General features: G+C 50.4%; 1 protein-coding gene across 19 annotated transcripts in view; it reads right to left on the bottom strand.

The window, feature by feature from the left end:
• Positions 1-293: 293 nt before the first annotated feature.
• The window catches only part of DLG1 (discs large MAGUK scaffold protein 1), a 114,433-nt gene continuing 92,054 nt past the window's right edge, over positions 294-22,672 (bottom strand). For 11 of the 19 annotated variants that reach the window (XM_063306186.1, XM_063306193.1, XM_063306184.1 and 8 more), the window contains 8 exons: positions 16,566-16,665; positions 13,907-13,948; positions 6,966-7,016; positions 4,439-4,540; positions 2,318-2,490; positions 2,074-2,183; positions 1,529-1,620; positions 294-861 (listed from right to left, as the gene is read on the bottom strand). In XM_063306186.1, the coding sequence (XP_063162256.1) occupies positions 755-861; positions 1,529-1,620; positions 2,074-2,183; positions 2,318-2,490; positions 4,439-4,540; positions 6,966-7,016; positions 13,907-13,948; positions 16,566-16,665 (777 nt within the window). In that variant the 3' untranslated portion in view covers positions 294-754. Of the gene's footprint in view, positions 862-1,528; positions 1,621-2,073; positions 2,184-2,317; positions 2,491-4,438; positions 4,541-6,965; positions 7,017-13,906; positions 13,949-16,154; positions 16,189-16,565; positions 16,666-22,672 lie in introns of all 19 variants that reach the window. The other 8 variants (XM_063306197.1, XM_063306195.1, XM_063306190.1 and 5 more) reach the window with 2 other exon arrangements.

Raw genomic sequence — 22,672 nt, forward strand, 5'->3', positions numbered from 1 at the left:
TATAATTGTCTTTAAAATATTTTCAGAATAAAATCCATAATTCTTAAGTCCAAGGTTTTTAAGCACCTAAAATTTGAAAATGCATTGTTATCTATTAAGATCTGTAAGACATTCCAAGTAGTCTTGTCAGTTCTAGTTTAAAAACAGGAGAAAATTTCACCCTGTGAGAGCAACAGAAAAAATAATAAGGCTATAAACATTTTCTTATGAAATTATGAAAATTAGTTTTTCTTTTTCAAATAATGCCGTTAAGAATACATTAGCTTTGATTTTGAAAAAAGTTTCTTACTAAATTGACAGAAAAAATAAATTTGTTGCAGAAACTGTGAAACTCAATCTTGAACTCAAATCTCTTGAATGAAATCATGCCGGCAAACTCAAGCGTGCAAAATTGCTCACAATTTACATTAAGACCACTTTTCTTTCATCTTATTACAAAATTGTTAAAATGCTGCATAAAAAGCTTTGTTTTCTCAAAATCTCTGAAGGATACTTTCCCTTAAACATTAAGGAATTTTAACCACATTATTCTCCATTTCTATCCACAGGAGTGGAAAGAGTCCTTGATCATTGAGAAAAGAGCACTCGACCAGCAGCTTGCAAAAAGTTGAAGTCAAAAAGGGACTCTGTGTGTCGTCTTTGGGGCCCGGCAGCTCCAGAGCCCCCAGCAGAGGAAGAGATGCTGGGGAGGTGGGAAGCACGGGCAGGCTGGCGGCCAGGCGGGCAGACACTGACCCCTGGAATCTGGGGACTTTCAGAGCTTCTCCTTGGCTGGCACCCAAATGATGGGGCTGGAGTGCTCCTCAATTACTTGCTTGACAAGATTGTAAATCTCTTCCAGTGTGTCACCTTGCACAATAGCTGCAGAGAAGCAAACAGGACAGGTCTTGAGGCCTAATTCTGCTCTTTCCCTGGCTTCTGCAGAGCCCTCGCAGCCCCCTTATTCTGCTGTCCCCGCTCTGTTTAAATGCTCTCTCCCCTCTGTTCTCAGTCCTCTGTTCCTCAGCGTATGGCTTCCCATAAAGACTGCTCACGGGAGGGGGGGGGCTTGTTCGGAGCCTTCCCCTTCTCGATCCCCCAGATGATGGTACAGGAGCCCTTCTGGACAGCCTCCACCCATTGGGATGGCCCCCCTCTGCCAAATCACATGCTGCAAACAAGGGCCAACCAGCCACTGTACCCCCTAACTGGGACCCCCAAGAACAGAGCTTACAGTGTGCAGCCAAGCCTGGGGCTGCTTCTCTCACACTAGGAAAGGCAAACTGAACAGTGTGCTAAAGCACCATTACTTTAAACCTAGCTTGGTGGAACAACAGAGAGATTCCCAGGTGCTGGGTTATTGCAAAAAGCATGGACAGAGGCTGGCTCCGAGTTCAAATAAACAAACAATTTTTGCCATTGTCTCTAAGGGCCCTACAGAGAGAAATTTTTAGCTAGTTCTGGGACATTCCAGGACTACCCTTTACAGCAAAAAGATATTAACATCCACAGCATTGGCAACAAATAGGGAACAGAGAGATGTTCCAACCTGTAAAATGTTCTGTAAATTCCTGCTCCAGCTTCATGGCTCTTTCAAACGTTTTTCGAGCTTGCTCATCCATCAATCGCTTATTCATTTCCCTAAGTTTGCAGATATTTCAAAGTCATTAGCATTATTAACCAAGTAACAACACTAGGTAGACCATCCAAATGAAATATATACTTGGCACCTTGTACTGAAAATAACCACAGATACCTGAAAAAACAGACACCTCTGGAGGCCTGTGGAAGCCACAGGGGCAGGGCTCCCTTCAGCTGGGCAGCGGGGAGGGCGTGTGGAGCAGCGGGTTCTCCACTCCACACGGCTCACCTAATTGTGCCTCCACATGGTGCCCCACATCATTTTAGTAACTTTGTGGAACTGCACCACCGGCATTACGCAGCTCAGATGGCAGGGACGGGAGCTCACAGACTATACCCAGCGTGGATGCCGGTGCCTCGGAAGGACCACCAGGGTCATCCTGAAGGCGTCATGGGTGCGCAAAGCCCCGTCGCGCAGAGTGGCGGAACGGAGTGCCCAGGACAAGGACTCACATGATATTTTCCACCGACTTAGGCTTGATGAAGATGGACACAGGGTGCAGCTGGGCTATCTGGAGCCTCTTGATCGCGTTTCCAGAGACGTCGAGGATGCAGTGCTTGCCCTGGCACAGAGGAGGAGAGGCTGCTTACGGACGGCACAGAGGGATGCCTACTGCAGCTGCCGGCCAGTGGCCAGGGCATAACGCTGCCCACGTCTCAACGTACAGGGTGTGGGCAGGCTGCAGGAAGCCTTTACCTTCTCGGCCACCGCCTTCACTGACCGGACGCTCGTCCCGTAGAGGTGGTTGTTGTACTGGCCGGCTTCAATGAACCGGTGATCCTGAATATCTTTCTCCATCTGGTCTCGGGACACAATGAAGTGGTAATCTCGCCCGTCCACCTCGTAATCGCGCTTCGGTCGGGTGGTATCTTTACCGAGAGAGAGGGAGGGAGGGAGGGGAGAAAGCCATCCTTGAGCACAGCAGCATCCGCGGGCAATGGCACCTTCCGCTTATGCTATAGGCAGCAGGGCTGGAGGCCCGACGAAGAGAGGTTCAAGCCCCACACACGCTTCAGTGCCCAGAAGAATGGCCGACAGAACGGAGGGGCGGACAGGGAGAGTGACCCTTTCTGGACACCGCAGCTCTTGCAGGAAAGCCCAGGAGGTCCTTCAGCTGGTCTGCCTGGTTAATTGATGACCGAGGTCAGGGTTCACAGACGAGACACGAGGAACCACCTCTTGACAGTAAGAGCGGTTACTGCACAGGGGAGTTTCTTCCCCTTTGCTGGGGGTTTCCCAACAGGAGCAGGAGAGCCATCTGTCGGGGACAGTGAATTCTGCAGTGCACAAGGGGTTGGACTGGATGACCTCTGAGGTCCCTTCTAACTCAATGGTTCTATGAAGGAGAATAAACATATTCCCTATTGTTTACCAAAGTATGAACTATTATTAATAAATAGCTACATTAGAAAAAGCATTAAAAGGGAGCTTTCCAGAGACACCATTTTAGGAGTCCAAAAGGAGGCAGATTTGATCAGCTGCACTTGGCAGGGCAAATGCCCTCGTGATTTGTTTCTGCGGCTGCTCTGTGGTGCTTGCCCACTTCCATGCCTCTGCCCCGGAGAAGGCGGGCCATGGCCCTGGCACCCACTCAGGAAGGTCTCCTGGCCGGACCTGGGCAGAGCGCCTGTTCCGTGGTTGGACCCGCCCGGCAGAACTCTGCCCCGCAGCGATCCGACCGGCCCCAACCCTGTTGCCTCTGCAGGGCCACGAAGACATGGCTGTGTTCCTGGACATGGGGGTTGGACTGCCAGCGTGTAACAGGCCGTGAGAATAACCCCAGGAGACGGGAGCAGGAGGGGCCACGGTCTGGAAAGAGAAACGGGGCCCAAAGCAGGGATGTAACCGGAGGACGTGTCTTTGGAGGGACCCTCCCTGGTTCTCTGGAAGCAAAGGCGGGGGGGGGGGGCACTCTGCAGCCAGGCTCCTCAGGAGAAAAGGCAGCGGGAGCAACTTACAGGAGTGACTTGTGACCTCCCCTGCCAGCTTCCCCGCTGCCTTTGCTTGAGGGAAGTGGCAGGGAAGGTCACAAATGGCGATCATGCTGCAATCGTCATTAAGTGTGAGTCGGTTGCCAAGCTCGCAGATCATGATCATGTGACTGTGGGGGTCCTGGGATGGCCAGAACTTCAAGGACCAGTTGTAAATACCACTCACTCAGCGCCATTGTAACTTTGAACAGTCACTAAACAAGTGGTTGTTATCCAAGGACTACCCATACAACATGCAAAAACATAACCATGGTTACAAACTATGATGGATGATTAATGAGGAACTAAACTATCCAAAACTTCTTAAATACTGGAAGAAAAAAACAGACTGCACAAAACTAAATCTGTAACATAATCGGTTTCTTCCTAGTCCAAAGCCCTGCCTCTTAGAACTGCCCTCTCTGGCAATCACCCCTCCAACATCAGCCATCCCGACACTCCAGCTGGAGTTGGAATTGGCCAACTCCCCGGATGAATCCACCCGGGCCCCAACAGGACAGCGCCTTTCTTCCCTCCCACAGGGACAGGGAGTTCGGCATCCACGAATGGGCAGCTGCTCTTGCTGCATTGATCCTGCTGCCCAGCTGAAATGTTGGCTGACAGCTTCCAAGGGCTGCACCTGTACGTGCAGTGATGCTGCTCCAATCAAACCCAAAGTGGCTTACACAAGCAATACGCTGTAAGTAACCATACCGGAAATACCTAAAAATATCAACAATCCAACCTTCTAATCGCACGGACGGCAACAGCAACCATCCACAGCGCCCACACGCCTTCCATCACCCATCTCTCCACCCCTCGCTCCCCAGGCAGCTGGCATACGTACGTGGGACGCAAGATCCAAACTTGTCGGGAAATTCAGAGATGAGGTCATCATTGATACGGTCTTTCATAGGGCCCAGCACTATCACAGGGCGTGTGTAGCTGACTGAAAAACATGAACAGACCCGGCAGCCTTTGGTGAGAGAACAGAGCGAGGGGAAAGAAAAAGCGCCACATCTCTCTAGCACCAGCCGGCACCAATTTTTCTGGAAGATGGTTGCTCACCTAGGAAAGTGGGAGAAGACTAGAGTACCGCTGGCATTTCTCAAAGAATACCTCAACAGCCCAACTTCGAGGACCTGAGGCAGATGGCTGGGTGGGCAGAGTGGACGGACAGGCAGGCAGGCAAAGCAAAACTCAGCACACTCCAAAGGGTGCCATCTCCTCCTCCCCCTCCATCCACTGACCTTGGGGGAGACTTTACTGTGTCCCTGACCAACCCTGGATGGGAAAGGGAAGTATTTGCCTTTGTCTGACTGTCTGAAACACCTTTGGCTACAGCAGCAGGACAGGGAACAAGCCAATGTTCCTGAGGGCGACAATGCTCCTCGCCGGGCCCCTGGCGTCAGCCAACCAATGGGCAGAGCAGAGGGGGAGCAGCTGACTTTGCAGGGCAGCCGGGCGGTCCCGCAGGCAGATAAGCTGGCCTGGCTGCTAGCCAGGGCTGTCGTGGGGAGAGGCAGAGACGGCAGCCCCGCTGGCCTCGCCTCCTAGGCAGGTGTTGGGGACTGGGGCCCTGGGAGGACACCCACCTCAACCGCCGGGGAACATGCTAAGGGTATGACTCAAAATTGGGGGGGCGAGGAGAGAGACACACACGAGGACACGTGGGGAGAAAAAGACCGAGTAAAATGGGGAGTAAAGTTGCGTGAGTATGTACAGTTGTTGGTTCCCAGTGGAGAAGGAGAAGAAAAGTCCGCGGGTGGCTTCCCTGGAGGAAGAGAAGCGAAGTGCTGGGGGACGACATCTGCACCCAAGACAGAAAGGAGGGAGGTGGAGGCCTTGGGCAAAGCCCTCGCCTCTGGGAAGAGAGATGAAGACGGTGATTGGCTGAGCAGATCCACGGAAAGGAGGCGAGTGGCGCCCAGCACCTCAGTTGTAAATCTAGCACATCCCTTTCTTTTTCTCTCTTGGTAAGCCCGGAGAGGGAGAGGGAGACAGAGCGAAGGGTTAGCAGGAGCGTTAGAGGGGAACAGTCTCTGGGGGAGGGACTGAAGGGGAAGCCCAACATCAGGTAAAGGCCTGGATCTTGTGGTACACGGTCTTGCCATATACAGTAAAGCAGCAGAAAAGCCTCCACCGCCTTAGTTTCTCTGTGTCAACTGCCACGGCTGAAAACTGCTAGATGTGGTCCTTCAAATCGTGAACTGTATTAGACATCTGTTTACCCAGCTTTGTGAAAAAACGGTAACTAATCAGGTGAATCTCCTCCCCTGGGGAGGTTGGATGGCATCAGTAAGAAAAGTGCAGTCACGTCTGTATTCAATGAAGGATGTGATGCTTCTTTCTTTACTCCCTGTGACTTGTCGGCAGGTGATATTGCATCGTGGGTCCTGCCAAACATGCAAAGAAGGTAAACACCAGCATGCCAGGCAAAACTGAAAATGTATCTTCTTCAGAAAAATTAATATGGCAGAAAAGTTAAGAATTTGGGCAGGATAATATGGCCAGGTTGCTACAAGGATGTTGAAGGGCTTGAGAAGAAGATTCAGGACTCTTTTACAAATCTAGGCCCTGATAATCCTCATATGGTTTCCAACATTTTACCTGTGGGAGTTGAGATTTTCTGCACTTACAAACACAAAAACTGCAAAAAGGGACTGCAAACAGATGAGGAAGAAATGAATGTGTTGTCTGCCAAGCCCAGGTATCCCCTTGGTAACAAAGGAGGAGTTAAATCCCAGTAAATTTCTGTCTGTTATTCCACAGTAATCTAAGAGAGAAAATATGACAATAATGCAAGCTTTGGTCTAAACCCTGCTTGATAAGCTGTGCAAAAATGATCAAAGGACTCCAGAGAAAGTCTGCCCCAGGGTGAGCTCAGGAGCCAGGCGGCAAAGATGACAGGGGCCATTGGCCCGATCGGCAACACTCCCTGACCACAAGGAGAACTGATGAGTGTTTCAGACTACAGGCACACGGGTGACCCCTCGTTCTTCCAACAACTATTTATAAATGCCATAAGCTAATCTCACAAACCGTGGGAGGCAGGCAGGCATAAGTTAAAGGTATAACAAAATAGGCAGCTGATTAGCTACATTAAAAGCAGCAATGAAACCAATGTTTCTTGAACACCATTCCATTTTTTTCTGTCCTCCAGCACTCTTCAAAATCACGATGTAGTTGTGATGGACCCACCCAGGTAGGGCAGAAGAGGACACCCTCAGCAGCCACATAGTGCAGGGAAGGTCAAATTCTGTGGGCTTCGCTCTCTGTCGTGCTAAGTGTTATCAAGCAAGGACATCTCCATCCCAGAAAAGGGGCGGCACCTAATCTCTGGCGGGTTCGTTCACGGGCCAAAAGGTACCAACCTTCTTGCTGTGTGACTGGTTCGTAAGACAAGACATACTCTTCCTGGCCACCTGGAAAGTCAGAGAGAGACAATCAGAGACAGTGACGTCCTACCTGCTTTACCTGTTTTACATGATGCACTCCATCCATCAGACCCTTTCCAACCAGGAATTCTCCCAGTCCCTGGCAGCTTTGACATAAAAGTATGAACTATTATTAATAAATAGCTACATTAGAAAAAGCATTAAAAGGGAGCTTTCCAGAGACACCATTTTAGGAGTCCAAAAGGAGGCAGATTTGATCAGCTGCACTTGGCAGGGCAAATGCCCTCGTGATTTGTTTCTGCGGCTGCTCTGTGGTGCTTGCCCACTTCCATGCCTCTGCCCCGGAGAAGGCGGGCCATGGCCCTGGCACCCACTCAGGAAGGTCTCCTGGCCGGACCTGGGCAGAGCGCCTGTTCCGTGGTTGGACCCGCCCGGCAGAACTCTGCCCCGCAGCGATCCGACCGGCCCCAACCCTGTTGCCTCTGCAGGGCCACGAAGACATGGCTGTGTTCCTGGACATGGGGGTTGGACTGCCAGCGTGTAACAGGCCGTGAGAATAACCCCAGGAGACGGGAGCAGGAGGGGCCACGGTCTGGAAAGAGAAACGGGGCCCAAAGCAGGGATGTAACCGGAGGACGTGTCTTTGGAGGGACCCTCCCTGGTTCTCTGGAAGCAAAGGCGGGGGGGGGCACTCTGCACCCTAAAGCTGCCCAGATAGTCTCAGCCCACCGTTTTCTGCGAGGGAAATGAGCTAGATTAATGCTGGAGCACAATGGAGACACTCGCTAACAAGGGAGCAAGATCACCCTTTCAACAGGATTCTACTGTGCTACTTTAAGTTTCATACTGAAGTTTTTGTTTTCTCTTTTTTGCACGTGTTGCTTGCAGAGTCCTTAATGAGGCCATGTTCTTTGACCAATAAGGTTTTGGTCAAAGGGCTTTATTTTTCAGTCTACTGAAATGAACTTCGTTACATCATGTGGGGGCTGCAAGATTGGTGCAGAAGCACCATGAAGGCCACCTGTGGGCCATTTGGCTCTTCTTAAAATGCCCAGTGCCTCTCTTATGCTGCAAGCCCTTGACCCAAAGTGCTCCAGCCCAGCTGCAAAACAGAAGCAGAGCAGCAAGTGGCAGCTGAAACAAGCAACAGCAACTTTCTTCTCGGTCACTTCTCAGCCCCAACCCATCAACATCTGATAATTATACAGGTCCAACTGGACAGCTCCTGGCACATTTGAACCAAGATCTCATTCATAACCAAATCAGGTCTTTTACAATGTTCCATCCTATGGACAACCGAAAACCTACTTTATGATACACAGCTCCATCCCTCTCTGGCAGATATGGTACTGTCCTTGGCTACCTTCGCGAGGGATTCCTGGGGAGATGGCTAATCTCACGAACACTGGGAGGCAGGCAGGCAGGCTTTGGCAGCACCTTGCCCGTCTCACCAGCAGAGCCTTAAACTGGAACCAAAGAGGCTGGGTGGGAAAAGCCCAGATGGGAGCGAGGAAGCAGAATGAGAAGGGAGAGAGGATGGGGACTCAAGGGATTTATGGGGCACTCACGGGCAGTAGCATGCGGGAACCAGAAATCAGGAGAGGCAGCATCACCAAACGGTGGGATGATACTCATGATACTCATGACTGGCAATAGCACTGGAAGGCTACAACTCACTAAAAAAAAGCAGACCCTACAGAAAAGGTGGAGAAGTTGTATCCTGTGCAAAGGAAAAATATTCGTGCACAGAAATCCAGGAATCAGAGAACGGAAATTCTGTTAAAAATATCTGGGAAAGAAAAAAGAAAAGAGAAAGGGGAAAGGGGAAGTTACATGTTGGGGGAATTTCTTCTGTTCCACATGTTTGTCAGTGACTTGGTGGAAGGGGTTGAAGATTGCAGATGACCCTTTGCTGGGAGGGGTGACTAATGTTTTAGAAAAGGGAGGAGCTTCAGGTTCTACATCTGGGGAGGAAAGTACCAGACGGGGAAGCCCTGGGCCGGCAGTAGCGTATGTGAAAGGGAGCTGGGTGTCCTTTGGATTACAAGGTGAACGTGAGCCAGCAGTGTGATGCAGCCGCTAAAAAGACAAAGGCTACCTTGGGGTGCCTTAACAGGAGGACAGAGTCCGGATCATGGGAAATCACTGTTCCATTCTATTTTGCTCCTGGTTGGACCCCACTTGGACCAGTTCTGGGCACCACAGTTCAAAAGGACAGCAAGTTCAGAGGAAGGTTACCAAGAAGGTGAGCAGTCTGTGTCAGGGGCTTGTCCAAGAAGCCATAAAACTTTTCTGGTTCTTCTCCTCTGTCATGAATTGTACAGGAGGGAGGGGAAGGGACTAATTGCTGCTTGAGAACAGAGACATCGCCAACCGACTCAGCAGAGATGGGGCCAAACTGTTTTGGTTAGTGCCTTATCTGAAAATGGACACCAGCCGAGGAATGCAGCTGGGAATGAAGCCGTAAAGCAGTTGTAAATATTCGATTTCAAACGAAAGGCGGGAAAATGAGGTAAGTTAAGGGAGGGATCCAGGGAATCTGATTCACTTGAGTCTTTGAATGGACAGGGACTATATCTTAATAAAGCAATTCTTTCCTGAGACCTGATGTCAGATCCCCCCAATCAAGGGATTCACAGAACCCCTTATCGGACCATCTGCCATCATTTCCTTATCAACGGTGTAGACTCCTTGTCGCCAGAAGGGAGGGGGTGTGAGGTTGGAGTGTGAAGTGTATTATTATGGCTATGGGAGACATCAAGGACAATGGCTTAAGATACACCAGAAACACCACCTAGATGGGAGGGGAGGTGACATACTTTCGTGGGAAAGGGAACCAGTTAAGGGAATGTAGTTTTAAATCTAGGTTTGAGCGGGAACTCTCCATTCGCAGCTTGACCTCTGTACCATTCATTTCGCTTCATTAAAGCAGTTAAAGGATCCCAGCCTCCTGACTGTTACTGTGTGAATGCTCGAATGAACAGGTGCTGACATTAAGCTGCGAATCTCTGTGTTCGGAAACTCTTCCTGAGAAAGTAACTCAGCTGAGAGTTAACGAATCATGCCGAAACACGGGAAATCCCGAGCGAAGCAGCCATCGCCCCTGCCGTCACCGGAGAGGACAGCGCTGTACACCAAGGAGGAAGAGGAGAAGGTTGAGTCGGAGGAGAGCTCCGGGAGCGGGGAGAGCGAGTGTGAGATGGAACCCCGGCTCAACGCTACGGAGCTGGAAAGCGCGCTTCTCACCCTCGACTTTGTGAGAGAGCCTCAGACTCCAGACGTGGTACTGGAAGAACCACAGGTGGGACCTTCACAGTCCGGGGCCAAGGAAGAGGAAGGAAGAGCCCCACCACCTCTGGAGGCGCAAGTAAGGGTGTTGAGCCCGGGGTCCCCCGGGACTGTGACAGACACCGATGGGACCCCGCAAGCAATGCGGGGGTTGGAGGCAAGGCTGTCTGCCATGGAAGTGGTGCTGCCACAGGTGTCGAAAACCCTTGAAACCATGGCATATCCCCTGGTGGAGATTTCCACCCAGCTCTCGAGAGTGGCATCGCCAGACTTGCGGGGAAGACGCCACACCCTAACCCCAACCCGAGATTTCGACTCTCCAGTGAGGCGGCGGCGGAGCAGAGGCCACCCAGAGAGCCAAGATGAGTGGGGGAGAGCTGTGACCAGTGAGGCGGCGCCCGTAGTGACCCTGAAAGAGATACAAGTTAAATTCAATGGCGATCCATGACAGTTGGCGTTTTTCCTAACCAACGTGTCCATCTACATGAAGGAATATGGGACCTACTTCCCAAATGAGTACAAGAGGGTGAGCCAGGTTGATGCCAGGATCCGCGGAACCACAGCTGATTGGTATGTGCAGCTGCACGATGGCATGGCCCCGGAGCTAAACAGCCCGCGAGATTTCATGGGAGCCCTGCGGGAGCGATTTAAAGACTCACTTGATAAGACGAAGGTGAAAGCGGCCATCCAGCAACTTAGGCAAGGGGGGGAAAGCGTGGCAGAGTATGCCGTGGAGCTCAGAGCCCTCGCCGGAAAAGTTATGGACTGGTCGGAGACCACCAAGATTGACTACATCAAACGGGGCTTGCAGCCGGAGATTCTAAGATGTGCACTCAGCAGAGGAGACCCCCCTACTCTAAAGGAATGGATCCACCTTGCAGGAGAAGTTGAGAATACCCAATACCAATTCCAAAGACAGCTCCAAGCACAAGCAGCAGGGTGTCATGTTCACCGTTTCAACGTGCATTGTACATCGTAATGTTTCGCATGTCAAACTAAGTTGCTGATGCGTGTTCTGTCTAGGAGGGGGCTGTGAACTCCTTCTGCCGGGTTTGTTATGTGTGTTCAGGGGAATGGAATGTGTTTGGGTTATCTACTGTGTTCAAGGTTTTCTTCCCAGGACATCAGCAGAACTCATTACCAGTACCTGGGCTTGGGGAATTTGAAACGGTTGGACGAGGGGAGGGATTACGTTTGTACCGAGGGTTTTTAGTTTGTATTTGGCACGCTTTTGCTCATTCTCAGCTTTCTCTGTATTTGCATACTATTCTTTAATAAACCAGATATTCTTAAGCTCCTGCTTCTGAGTCTGAGTCTGTTAGGATAGGCAATCATTACACAGGGAGGAATACCGGAGCGCCGGGCCAATTCCCCTCGGCCCAATGAAAGCTATTCTGTGACAGAGAGGATCCAAAAGATCGCGCTTGGAAGAAAGGCGGGTGCTTCAAATGCAGCAAGGACACCCATCGAGCAGCAGAGTGCCCCCGTGGAGAACCAGAACCAACCAAGGGAGGAAACAAGGCAACTAAAACCCCACCGACCAAGCGCAAGGGAGCCGCGGCAACAGCGCTCGCATGCAGAGACCCAGAAGTAAACCCAGTAATGGAGTCAAGCCAGGACTCCGACCTGGATGAGCAGAAGCCGTTGGGAAACGAATTTCACCTGTTCTAAATCGCGCCCGCGAACAGGTGGAAATTCCCAGGCGCAACATGCCTGCCTTGGAGGAAGACGAGAAAGAAGACCCGTTGGTGAGTGATGATTGCCCCACCTTGTTAGTCAGAGTGGAACTAAAAAACTTGAGAACCCACCACAAAGCCAACTTAACGGCGATGTTAGACTCGAGGTGCACAAAATGTTTAATTCACCCCGCACTAATCAACACGCTAAGCCTCAAAACTAAGAGACTTAATCACCCCATTGTTTTTACCCAGATGGATGGTTCCATCGCCCATGGGGGTCCCATAGAGTTCCGGACTGAGACTGTGGCCATGCAGTTGGGGGGACTGTCCTGACTAAGCAAGAACCACGCCGAGACGAGGAATAGGTCTCTAGTGTTTTATTCCTGCTACAGTAGACAGAAAATCCTACCAAATCGAAGAAGTGTGCGAAAACCCAGACAGATAAACCCCGTGTCTCTTTGAATCACAGCTCAAACTCTCTAAACTACGCATGCATTTTTGCCCCTTCGATAGTGGCCCCTCCTGTTCACCATCAGTACTCATGACAGGGACATAAGGAAACTTTGCAATTTATTATAGCCCCTGTTGCCAACTACTCCATCATCTTGGGGCTCCCCTGGCTAAAAAGTAGAAAGCCACAAATAGACTGGGAGTTGGGGGCCTTAATATTCAAAGACACAGCCAGCAACACCCCCATTGCACCAACCAAAAAATGAAATGTGGCTGGGATACTCCTTACCCAAATTCCGGCAGGAAAGCCACATGCAGAAACATACATTCCAGCCGAATACTCAGATTTTACGGACGTATTTGACGAAAAGGAGTCTGACCAACTGCCACCCCACAGGAAAACTGACTGCACCATTGAAATTGACCCGAAAGCTAAACTGCCCAAGCCAAAGATGTGTGCTATGACCGAAACTGAGAAAAAAGTTCTCGGAATTCATAGACAAAAACCTGGCTAGGGGTTTTATCGAGCCAGCTAACTCCCCCTTAGCTGCCCCAGTGCTTTTCCGGGCAAAAAAGGATGGCTCCTCAGACTCTGCACCGATTACCATGGAATAAATGCCATCTCAGTAAGCAATCAGTACCCTCTCCCCTTAATGAAGGACGTGCTGGCACACTTATCAAAAGGAAAGGTTTTCACCAAGCTCGATGGTTTGCAGTGAGATTTCTTGCTGTTTGAATATCTGACCCCGCGTTCCTCACAGTTTGGAAACTAAGCCCTACAAGGAAGTGATAAAAAACCTGGAAATGTTCAGCCTGCAGAACAGAAGACAGGGAGAGAGGTAATCATAGTCTACAGCTATATTACTCAGAAGAGGACATGAACTTGTTCTCTGTTGCCCAGAGGGCAGGACCAGAACCAGTGGGTTGAAACTGCCAGGAAGCATTTTAGGCTGGATGTCAGAAGGAATTTCCCATCAGCCAGTGGAACAGGTGCCACATGACGAGGGGAGTTCTTTTTTCTGGAGGCCTTCCAACAGACTATCTTCCAGATATTCTGTAGCAGATCCACACTAAACATGGGGTTGGACTACATGGCCCCTAAGATACTTTACAATTCTGTGATCAGACCAAAAGAAAGCATGTATAATCCACAGGAGAAGAAAAATCTATGGATTGAGCCCAGTTTGTTGGAATGATCAAAGAATCCTACTTCTACATTTACTCCTAATGTTGCAATTGGAATGCAAAACTGTTAATGCTTAAGAAATACATTGCAGGGTATTACCAACCCCTTGAATTGGGCCCGGAAGCAAACTGGGAACCAAAGCAGCTGAATGAGAGCACACATAACCACTGCACCACTGCATTTTGCACCAGCTGAAGCTTCAGGGTGTTCTTCAAGGGCAGCCCCATTATCCAGCTGCTCTTAGCATTAACCCTAAATTTATGTAAGTACACACACACACCACACAAAAGAGAAACACAATTTAATACACTTACGGTAACTACTTTCACTGTCGCTGGCATTGGACGTCACATGCTCTGAAAATAGTATAAGGGAGAAATAAGGAGCAATGCCAGAAATAAAAAAACTGAATGTACATCAAAGGCAAAAGTAATTTCCATGGATTACTTAGAAAAACAAGGTGCCTGGCAGGCATCTGTTGACAACGTCACAGTATCATGCAAGCGGAGTTCTCCCCCTCCCGTCAACCTTCCTAAAACCAAAAGAGAAGCCCACTGTTCGGGACACATTTCAAGAGAAAGGCAGTTATCAAAGGTGGCTCCCTGCCTGCTTCCATCCAGTGGCCGGGTCTAGGACCAGGCCTAGCCCATCCCTGACCGGTGAAATTTATTACCGCAAAATAGAGCGGTGGGCGTAACTCGGAGGGGACTGGCTAAAGCCACGGAGGACAGGTTCAGAAAGGACCCTTCATTGGGACTGGATGTGATGGGGAACAGCCTGCCCCCCAAACAGCAGTTGTGGGGCACAGAGGCCAGCTGCCTCCATGCAGAGGAAGAGCAAGCAACGCCTGTCCCGGTGTTGGAACAGACTGCGGTCTTCCGCATCTGCTTTCCGGAAGTGCAGAAGGTGCCTGAGTTGTGGCCCTCGCAAGCTCCCTGGTGTTCCCTTCAGAGATTGCTTTGCAGGAAAGCAGAAACATCACCCCAAATCACGAGGGAGCTGCCTGTCAGGAGTGTGAGAATCCCCAGAAGACATCAGCCACAGGTCACTGACTCACCTCGGGCTACCCACCATTCTGGGGGCATTTTTTGGTTTTAAGAATGGGGGCTTTGGACAAAAGCACAGATGGAGATCTATGGAGTCAGTAATGGAGTCTGTAACCACCAACTCTCTGTGGCACAGGACCCAAGTCTGAATATGAGCTGCATGAGAGGGAAGGGGCTTGACAGTGTCTCAGGGCCAGCGGACCGGAGCCTCCATGCTTCCGGGGCTCCCTGTAACACAAGGTGGCAGCCCAGAGCCGTTTTGAGAAGATAAGCCCAGCGTGTTGCTCAGGAACAGCCTGGGCCACGTCTGCATCCCTTGACGCTGGGAGCTGCCGAGGCTCCCTGCCTGGCAAGGGGTTAGGGTTAGGGGGAAGAGGAGTAATCCGCAGCAGGCCTTCAAGCGCAACCAAGCGCAGCTCTGCCTTTCCACCAAGGCCTGGACCTCCCCGTCAGCAGCTGGGAGAGCCTTCCTGCTCAGCTGCTTGGAGGACAAGGCCTCGAGCTGCTCAGCCATGCTAGGCGGGCCTCTGGCCTCGACGGGTGCCTTTCACTGGCCACAGGCGCCGAGAGACAGGCTGAGCAATGCAGACCGCCCCATTCTGGACTCAGGAGGAAGGTCCAGTGCTTCTAAAACCTGATTCATTAGGTGGTCAGGTTATCCCTGTGGTTTTACCTGCCCATCCAAGGCCTGTTTTGTTTCATCCCTAAGGAAAGGCGGTGTTTAGACTAATTTGGGAGGCCTCCTCTGGCCCAGGCTGACCTGCCTGGTACGAACGCTGCCACTTGCCAGGAGCCCAACACCAGGAACAGGTGCCTGGTGCTCTGCAGGGCCAAACTGCCTCACGACTCCTTGGAGAGAGGGGGCTGGCTTGAGGAGAAACCTGGGCATGGGGGTGGGGCGTGGCAGCACAGGCTGCGCTCATATTCAGGGGAAGTGATCCCAATGTAAGGGTAGACCTGGGCTTATTTTATAGAGAACATCTAAGTGGCAAATGGATCTAATTTAAACCGGGACTGAGCCACCATCTGAGAAGGGAAGGAGGGGATATTTAGGAATTGGGTTGCAAGCCTTGGCTCGTGCTTCGGGAAAGCCACCTGCCCAGTAATAACGGTGTCTGGGAACAGTGTGTGGGGCAGGAAGGCCTCGAAATGGTCCTGACCACAGCTGTTGAGAGGCTTGACCTGGCAGTCTTTCTCCAACTGGGGCTGTTTCTCTACCAACGGTACCTTGTTCTTTAATATTGCACAGTTTGCCAGGAAGGAAACCCTTAAAAACACGTCAACGTCCTGTTTCTGAGCCTCTGATTTCAGAGACCAATCTAAGTGTGCAAATGCTCACAAAACAGGAAAGCATACAGAATCATCTCAGCCCCAAATGAAAAGAGGAATGTTTTAACAAGATGGCAGACTATCAAAAACAAGTCAACCTGCAGCAGAGAAATGGGCTGGATCCCAAAAGGGGGACGGATCTGGGCACAGGTGGGGTGTGCAGATGAGCAGCCGGAGGGTCACTTACTCAGGCCTTTTGATCCCATGTCTCCAGGGATCTCCTGTGGAGTAGTTCCCGAGGGCAAGCAACAAGGAGACAATCACAGAGAAAACAACCGTCAGTAGCACATCAGGAGGCTGCTCGAGGGCAGGCAATTCCAAGAGCCTGGGTGGGGGGCCAAGCCGCCTGGGCCAAGTTCAGCCATGAGGCCCCTGAAGGGCAATAATTAACCTTTTAGCAAAGCGAGCCTCGCTCAGCGACCATTTCCCTGAAGCTGCATCTCGAAATGTGGCCAGTGAGGCTGCCCCCCCCAGCTCCGCCAGGAAAGGAAAGCTGTTGCCCACCCTGCTGCCCCACGGCTTGGCTCTCCACAGCTCTTGGAACCCTCTCCAAGGCCACACCACGTGGCACACGCGGCCTTCCCCCCCACATACTTACGGTCAATATCACTGGTCTCTGGCTCGCTCGGGTCCTTGTTCTTGTAGAAGGGAAATTTTCGGGAAAAGAGGTTCTTTTTACGCTTGTCATTGAATGACTGCTGAAGAAGAGAAGGAAAGAGGGGCAAACAAAGGATGGGTGTCGGATGTCCAGTAGGTCAGAGAGGCCCCGTGCGAGCAGCTCAGTGGAGACCGACTTCTACCCTCCAACATGCAGGTGCCACTCAGTCCAAAACAGGAGGACGGGACGGGAGTTGGGACTCTGAGGTGGTGGGCTGTGTTCGCAGTTGGGGGAACTGACAGGGGGCTTTACCAGCACAAAACAGCCCGCCTGCATTCTGCTCTGTGCCCAGAAGTACGTTCATTTCTTACAATGCCAACTCTTCTAACATCAAGGTGTCTATAATCTGTGCCTTCTGGTGGAGAGGCAGCATAGATTCCAGAAGAAGTAATATGTTTCACCCAACCCAGCAAAAAAAAAAAAGAGGAGGAGGACGACACCAGCCCCATCAACTGTGGGTCCCGGAGGGCTGGAAATGCTAAGCAGAAGTGCTGCCGAAACCTTCCCACAAACCTGTCCTACCTCATGGGCACTGGGAAATCAGGCCAAGAGAAGTTCCTCGGTTTCCAAAAGTGACCAGCCATTCTCACCAAGATGCTGGATTTGGTCAGTTAAAACATGCTTGCTTAATCTTAACCTTAACCTTCGATTTTGATTTTTTATGGGAGGGTAGCATGCCGTGACAGGTCAGTGTTCTCAGGTAATAGTTTAACGAGCTGGGCCAACTCATAAAATGGGTGAATTCAGTATCCCGGTGAAGCCTGAGCCCAACTGAAGAGTCAGGCCGCTGCTCCCACAGAAAGCCAGGAGTGGGGTGGACACCACCCTTCCAGGTTCAGTAGGGTGTTGTCCTAACAGCCAGGAACCACGCTGAGACGAGGAGGAGGCCTCTAGTGTTTTATTACTGCTACATTAGACAGAAAATCCTAACAAACTGAAGAAGCGTGGGAAAACCCAGACAGATAAACCCCAAAAGTCAAGGCGGGTCTGATCTGTGTCTCTTTGAATGGCTGCTCAACTCACTACTATGCATGCGTTTTCCCCCCCGGATAGGGGACCCCTCCTGCTCACCATCAGTGCTCATGACAGGTGTGCACAAATGAACACCCTGCTTTAGTTTGGGTAACTTTTCATGACTTTTTTCCAGGTAGAGTAAGGGATAGGGTGGAATAAAAATTCACGCTCTCCTGTCTCCCCCACTTGCAAAAATGAACTGGGTAGTGACAGAGTCCTCTACTGCATGGAGGATGATTAGAAGTCGGCTCCAATAGCAAAAGAATAAAATATGCCCAGATGTCTTTGTTGTTGTGGACTTATGGAAGCTATCAGCCACAAGTCTTCCATGCCCTCATTCGTTGGGCAGGAGAGCTTATTTTTGTGATGCATGCAGATTAAAAGCTCTGCCAGCCCCTTCTCAGAGCAGCGATATTAGCAGGAACAGGTCAGAAAAGGAAATGGGAAGAAAAGGACAGAGCTGACTCTCCCCTTCTATGCCCAGCACATTACTTAGCAGAAGCTGATGCTGGCCAAGCAAAGAAGCAAGCCTGTTTAGCACCAAGCCGTGGCTGGGGAGAGCCCTGAACTTGGCAATTTTGTCCCAGAGAATCTGCAGAAGAGGGAACTCCACATCACTACTGCCACCACAGAATCAATCAATTTTGCACCATGTTTCCCTCTTTCTGCTTTGCCTGGTTAGTTTTACCAAAGATCAGTCTATCATGCACTCATGATCAGTGTGTGCAAGGATATTAAGCAGCCATCAACAACAGCAAGCATGCTCAGCGTTTCCAGCAAGATGCCAGGAGAGAGGGGACAGACAGCAATGCTCCCAAAGGGATAATGATGTCAAGGTAAGACACAGAAGCAGGCAGTTTTCTCTCAATGGCAAGCGTACTTGAGTATCTCCTTTGGTTTTCATGCATGGATCCGGTGCAGTGTTAAAGTACAAGAGCCACAGGCAAACTCAGCTGTAACTGGCAAGGCTGTGATGCCAGGGCAACCAGACAGTTCATGCTTTACCAAAATAAATGTAACTCCAGATATTGAGTGGTTCCATAAGCAACTTGTTTGCAACATGGGAGGCTTTATTCTGCTCCTTCTAGCCATGGAGAAAGGCAAGAAGTTGGGCAGGGGGGATATCAATGCTCCTCCAACTAGCCCAACTTATCTGGCGACTCCTTGGCCTGAGCACCTAGGAGTTCCCTAACTGTAGGCACTTGGGCAAGGCACTGCTGAGTGCAGCTGCTGGGTCCATCAACCAAATCTCAGTGGCAAAGCAAGCCAGAAAGTGTCTGCCTTTAAAACAAAGGAAGAGGCAGCCAGCAAGTGCCTTCAGCAGCCCACTGTCCAGTGCTGCTGGCCTCCTAAGGGACCACAGCTGCAGCCACACACCACTCCTGCCAGTGATCAGGCCTCATTATCATCACACTTCATTTCCAGTGTTTATTTTCTCACTCTGAGTCTTCAGCGCAGGGGGGGGAGGGGGGAGGGAAGGAAGGAAGGAAGGACGGACGGACGGCAGGCCAAATGGGAAAGAGTGTCCAACTGTTTCATTGCTTTAAAGAAAGCAGCAGGATAATGCCGGTGAGGCAACTTGGAGAGTCACCAATCAATTGGCTCTTTTTTCATCCCTCTGGCTGCACAGTTACAGGTCAGACAAGCCATATTCACCACCAGGGGCCACCAAGCTGGCTCGTTCCTTCACAGGACACATTTAACTCATGTCCTTGAAAATGTCCACAGGCAGCACCGAACCCAGATTGCTCGGTGATCCCTGCAGCTAATCCTCAGCTGGTGTTTTTGGCTCCTTCCTAGCTGACTGGTATACTCGACCACATATCAATCTTGCCTTCCTCAATCTTCAAGCCCAAAGAAAATTGAATGTTGGCACTGAATCACTTAATAAAAAATGCACAAAAATATATTCCAATACCGAGATAGCTTTGTAATAGGAGATGGAAGAGGAATGACAGCCTCCATCCTTATAACTGGCAACAGTCAGACCAGGGAATACCGGGATGTTAACATGGAGCAAGCGCAGCTCCATTCCAGGCTGAAAAGGTGACCAAAAACCAGGGACATGAACAGGCAAGAGAAGGGACTCAGGGTTCAGGCCAGGGGGGCTGACACACATGCATGTAGATGCCCGGATTCCTGGATTCTATAGCAGTTGGTCTTCCGCGTAAATATGATTTCCAAGATGCCATAAAGCTTTTATTTGGTCTTCAGTGCCTTACTCCAGCATAAAAGCCAAGTGGCAACCCAGATGGACCGTGATTCAACTAGCCCAAGGTAGGTGGGAGATAATTGGCCCTACAGGTGGTTCCACCACCTTCCCCAGCCCAGGATCCAGAGCAGCGCTCTGAGGCCGAGCCCCTGCCTCCCTGTCTGACAAGCGTGACAGGAACCCTGTGAACTTGTAATGGCATGTGGGAATGACCTTGGGAGACAGGAGGAAGTGCCGCAACTTAGACAACGGTCTGATAAACAAAGTCTGAGTCTGAAGGAGGGGTGGGGGTGGAGAAAGGGTCTCAGAAGGGACCCTCCCTGGTTCTCTGGAAAGTGAACGCAGGGGAGGGGAAAGCTCTTGCAGACTTGCATGACTGACATCAGCCCTTTGAAGTAGTCCAGACAAGAAGCACCAACCATGAGTACCAACGCCACATTTATTTTAAGGTTACAAGGACAGAATCTTGCAAGTACCACTCCCCTCCCTTACTTTCACTATCCCAAAAACTAGCCCAAACCTCGGTCACTGTATCCAATTCTGGGCACATTTTAGGAGGACACTGACAAACTGGAGTGTGTCCAGAGGAGAGCAATTAAGATGAGAAGGGCCTGGAAGGGAAAGCTTATGAGTATCAGTTGGAGGCACTGGGCAGGTTTAGCTTGGAGAAGAGGAAAAAGAGGGAGACCTGATAGCTATCTTCGAGTATCTTAGGGCTGTCACATGGAAGAAGTGACAGAATTGTTCAGAGTTCTTCCAGACGACCAGGCAAAAAACTCAGGGTTCAAATTACAGGGAAGTAAATTTTCTTTGGACACCAAGAAACATTTCCTAACTGTGGGAGCTGTTCAACAGTGTTTGCTCAGGAGGTGGTAGACTTCCCTTCCCCAGATTTGTGTAAACAGAGACTGGATATCCATCTGTTAGGGATGCTGTAGTAGTGGATTTCTGGTCTGGGTAAAGGATTGGACTAGATAACCTCCAAGATCCCTTTCCACCCTTACATTCTATTATTCTTGCCATTATGTGAACTTTTGTTTATTTACAACACCTGTATATGCTCCATCACAAAATCTACAAGTGGTTGACGAGGCAGTCTGGATCAAGAAGTGCCTACAAGAAATCAGGACCTGCCCTGTGAGTCTTTTTCAACTCTTTAGCTATGGCAGCCAGTGCTCTTGCAGAACCCTCAGGATGGTTTCCTCTTTATACTACTGTGAGAGCACTAAAAAGGGACTCCTGGAGATTCACCCCTTTAAAACTCCCCTTGAAGATGGTGATCGGCCATTAGATGGCCTGTGGAAGGGCTCCGGTGCCCATGGAGATGGGGCTGCTGCAGCTGAGACCTGGAATGCTGGCACACCAGGCTCAGGTGGCTACTGAATGCCAGAACTGCCTAAAACAGCCCCTGCATAGCCCATAGGGCCAAGGGAAGCAATTCAAGGAACTCCGCTGAATGTTGTGACTTGCAAAAGCCCCATCCCAAAGGGTCAGCTCTCTCTGACCCTGGCAGGGAGAAGGCTCAGCTGTGGCCAGGAGCACTGGCCTTCCCCACTAAGCAGCTGTCAGGAAGGGGAGAGAAAACAGCCAGCATTTTTCATCTGCTTTGAGCTGTGTACCCTGGGGCTGAGTGAACACTGGCATTGCTGAAACTTGGCGGAGCTTGTCTAGCCCTGTCTTCTGGGCAGGAGAGATGCTGCTTCCCAAAGCCTCAACTATGGCCTGTATAGTCAGGAGCAAACAGCACTAAGCAACCGTGCAGTGCGCATCGGTTGACCCACGTAGATCCCTCCTTCCCCACAGTTCCACTGATTCTTGTTTCTCATCATCTGAAAAAGTTCTGATCGTTGAGTTAGTCAGAACTCTTCCCAGAAAGGACACCCTGTCTTTACAGGAGAGGCCAGAAGGAGTAACTGATCCAGGTTCATGCCAACACTCAACCACGGAGCTCACTCAGTGGCCCTGGACAGCCTGTGTTCTCTTGACTCAACCATCCTCACAGGAGCGTTGTTGCAGGGATAAAATTAGGGAAACCCTATCTGCACCATCTGGAGTTTTCAGAGGAAAAGAAAAGAATTAAATACAACAAAGATACTGTAATAAATAATCTGAATTGCTCATACACTACCTGGAATACATTTCTGGCCACCACGTTCTGGGAAGGATTTGGACAAAGTGAGACAGGTTTAGAAAATGTCGACAAGGATCAGGGGACTATAAACTGTGAAAAGAGACTGGAGGGCTTGCAGAGGAGAACCGAGAGGACTTAGGGCAGCTCTCTCCACTCCCTGAAAGACTGTTGCACAGAAGAAAATCAAGATCTGGTGTCTCTTGTGCAGGATGTAGAATAATGGATTTAAGGTTCAGGAAGGCAGATTCTGAGGGTATGTTAGGAAAAACTTCCTAAAAGGGAAATCAGTGGCCCAGAAAAGTGGAGGGCCCCCCTTCAATGGATGTGTTCAAGAGGAGGCTGGACAGCCATCTCTGGGGATGCTTGAACTGAGATTTCTACACTGACCAGGAGCCTGGACTCAAGGACCCCTTTTTTCAGCTCTGGGATTCTATGAAATAAAGCCAGCCCCTAAGTCAGGAGCATCCACAGGAGTGGGAACTCACTTCAAAGTGGCAGCATGTCCAGCCAATCAAAACCCTGACCTCCCCTTTAAACACGGGTGCAGCTTCAAGCACCAGTTGTGCCCCCCAGTCTGAAGCCAGTGGCCATCACCCCTGCCCTGAGTTAATCATACTGTGTGTGATACCACAGCCTCTCTCTTCCTGATTATCTACCTCAGGTTCTAGTACGATAAGAGGCAGAAAAACT

This window comes from Candoia aspera, chromosome 6, assembly GCF_035149785.1.
Source record: "Candoia aspera isolate rCanAsp1 chromosome 6, rCanAsp1.hap2, whole genome shotgun sequence".
Classification (NCBI taxonomy): Eukaryota; Metazoa; Chordata; class Lepidosauria; order Squamata; family Boidae; genus Candoia; species Candoia aspera.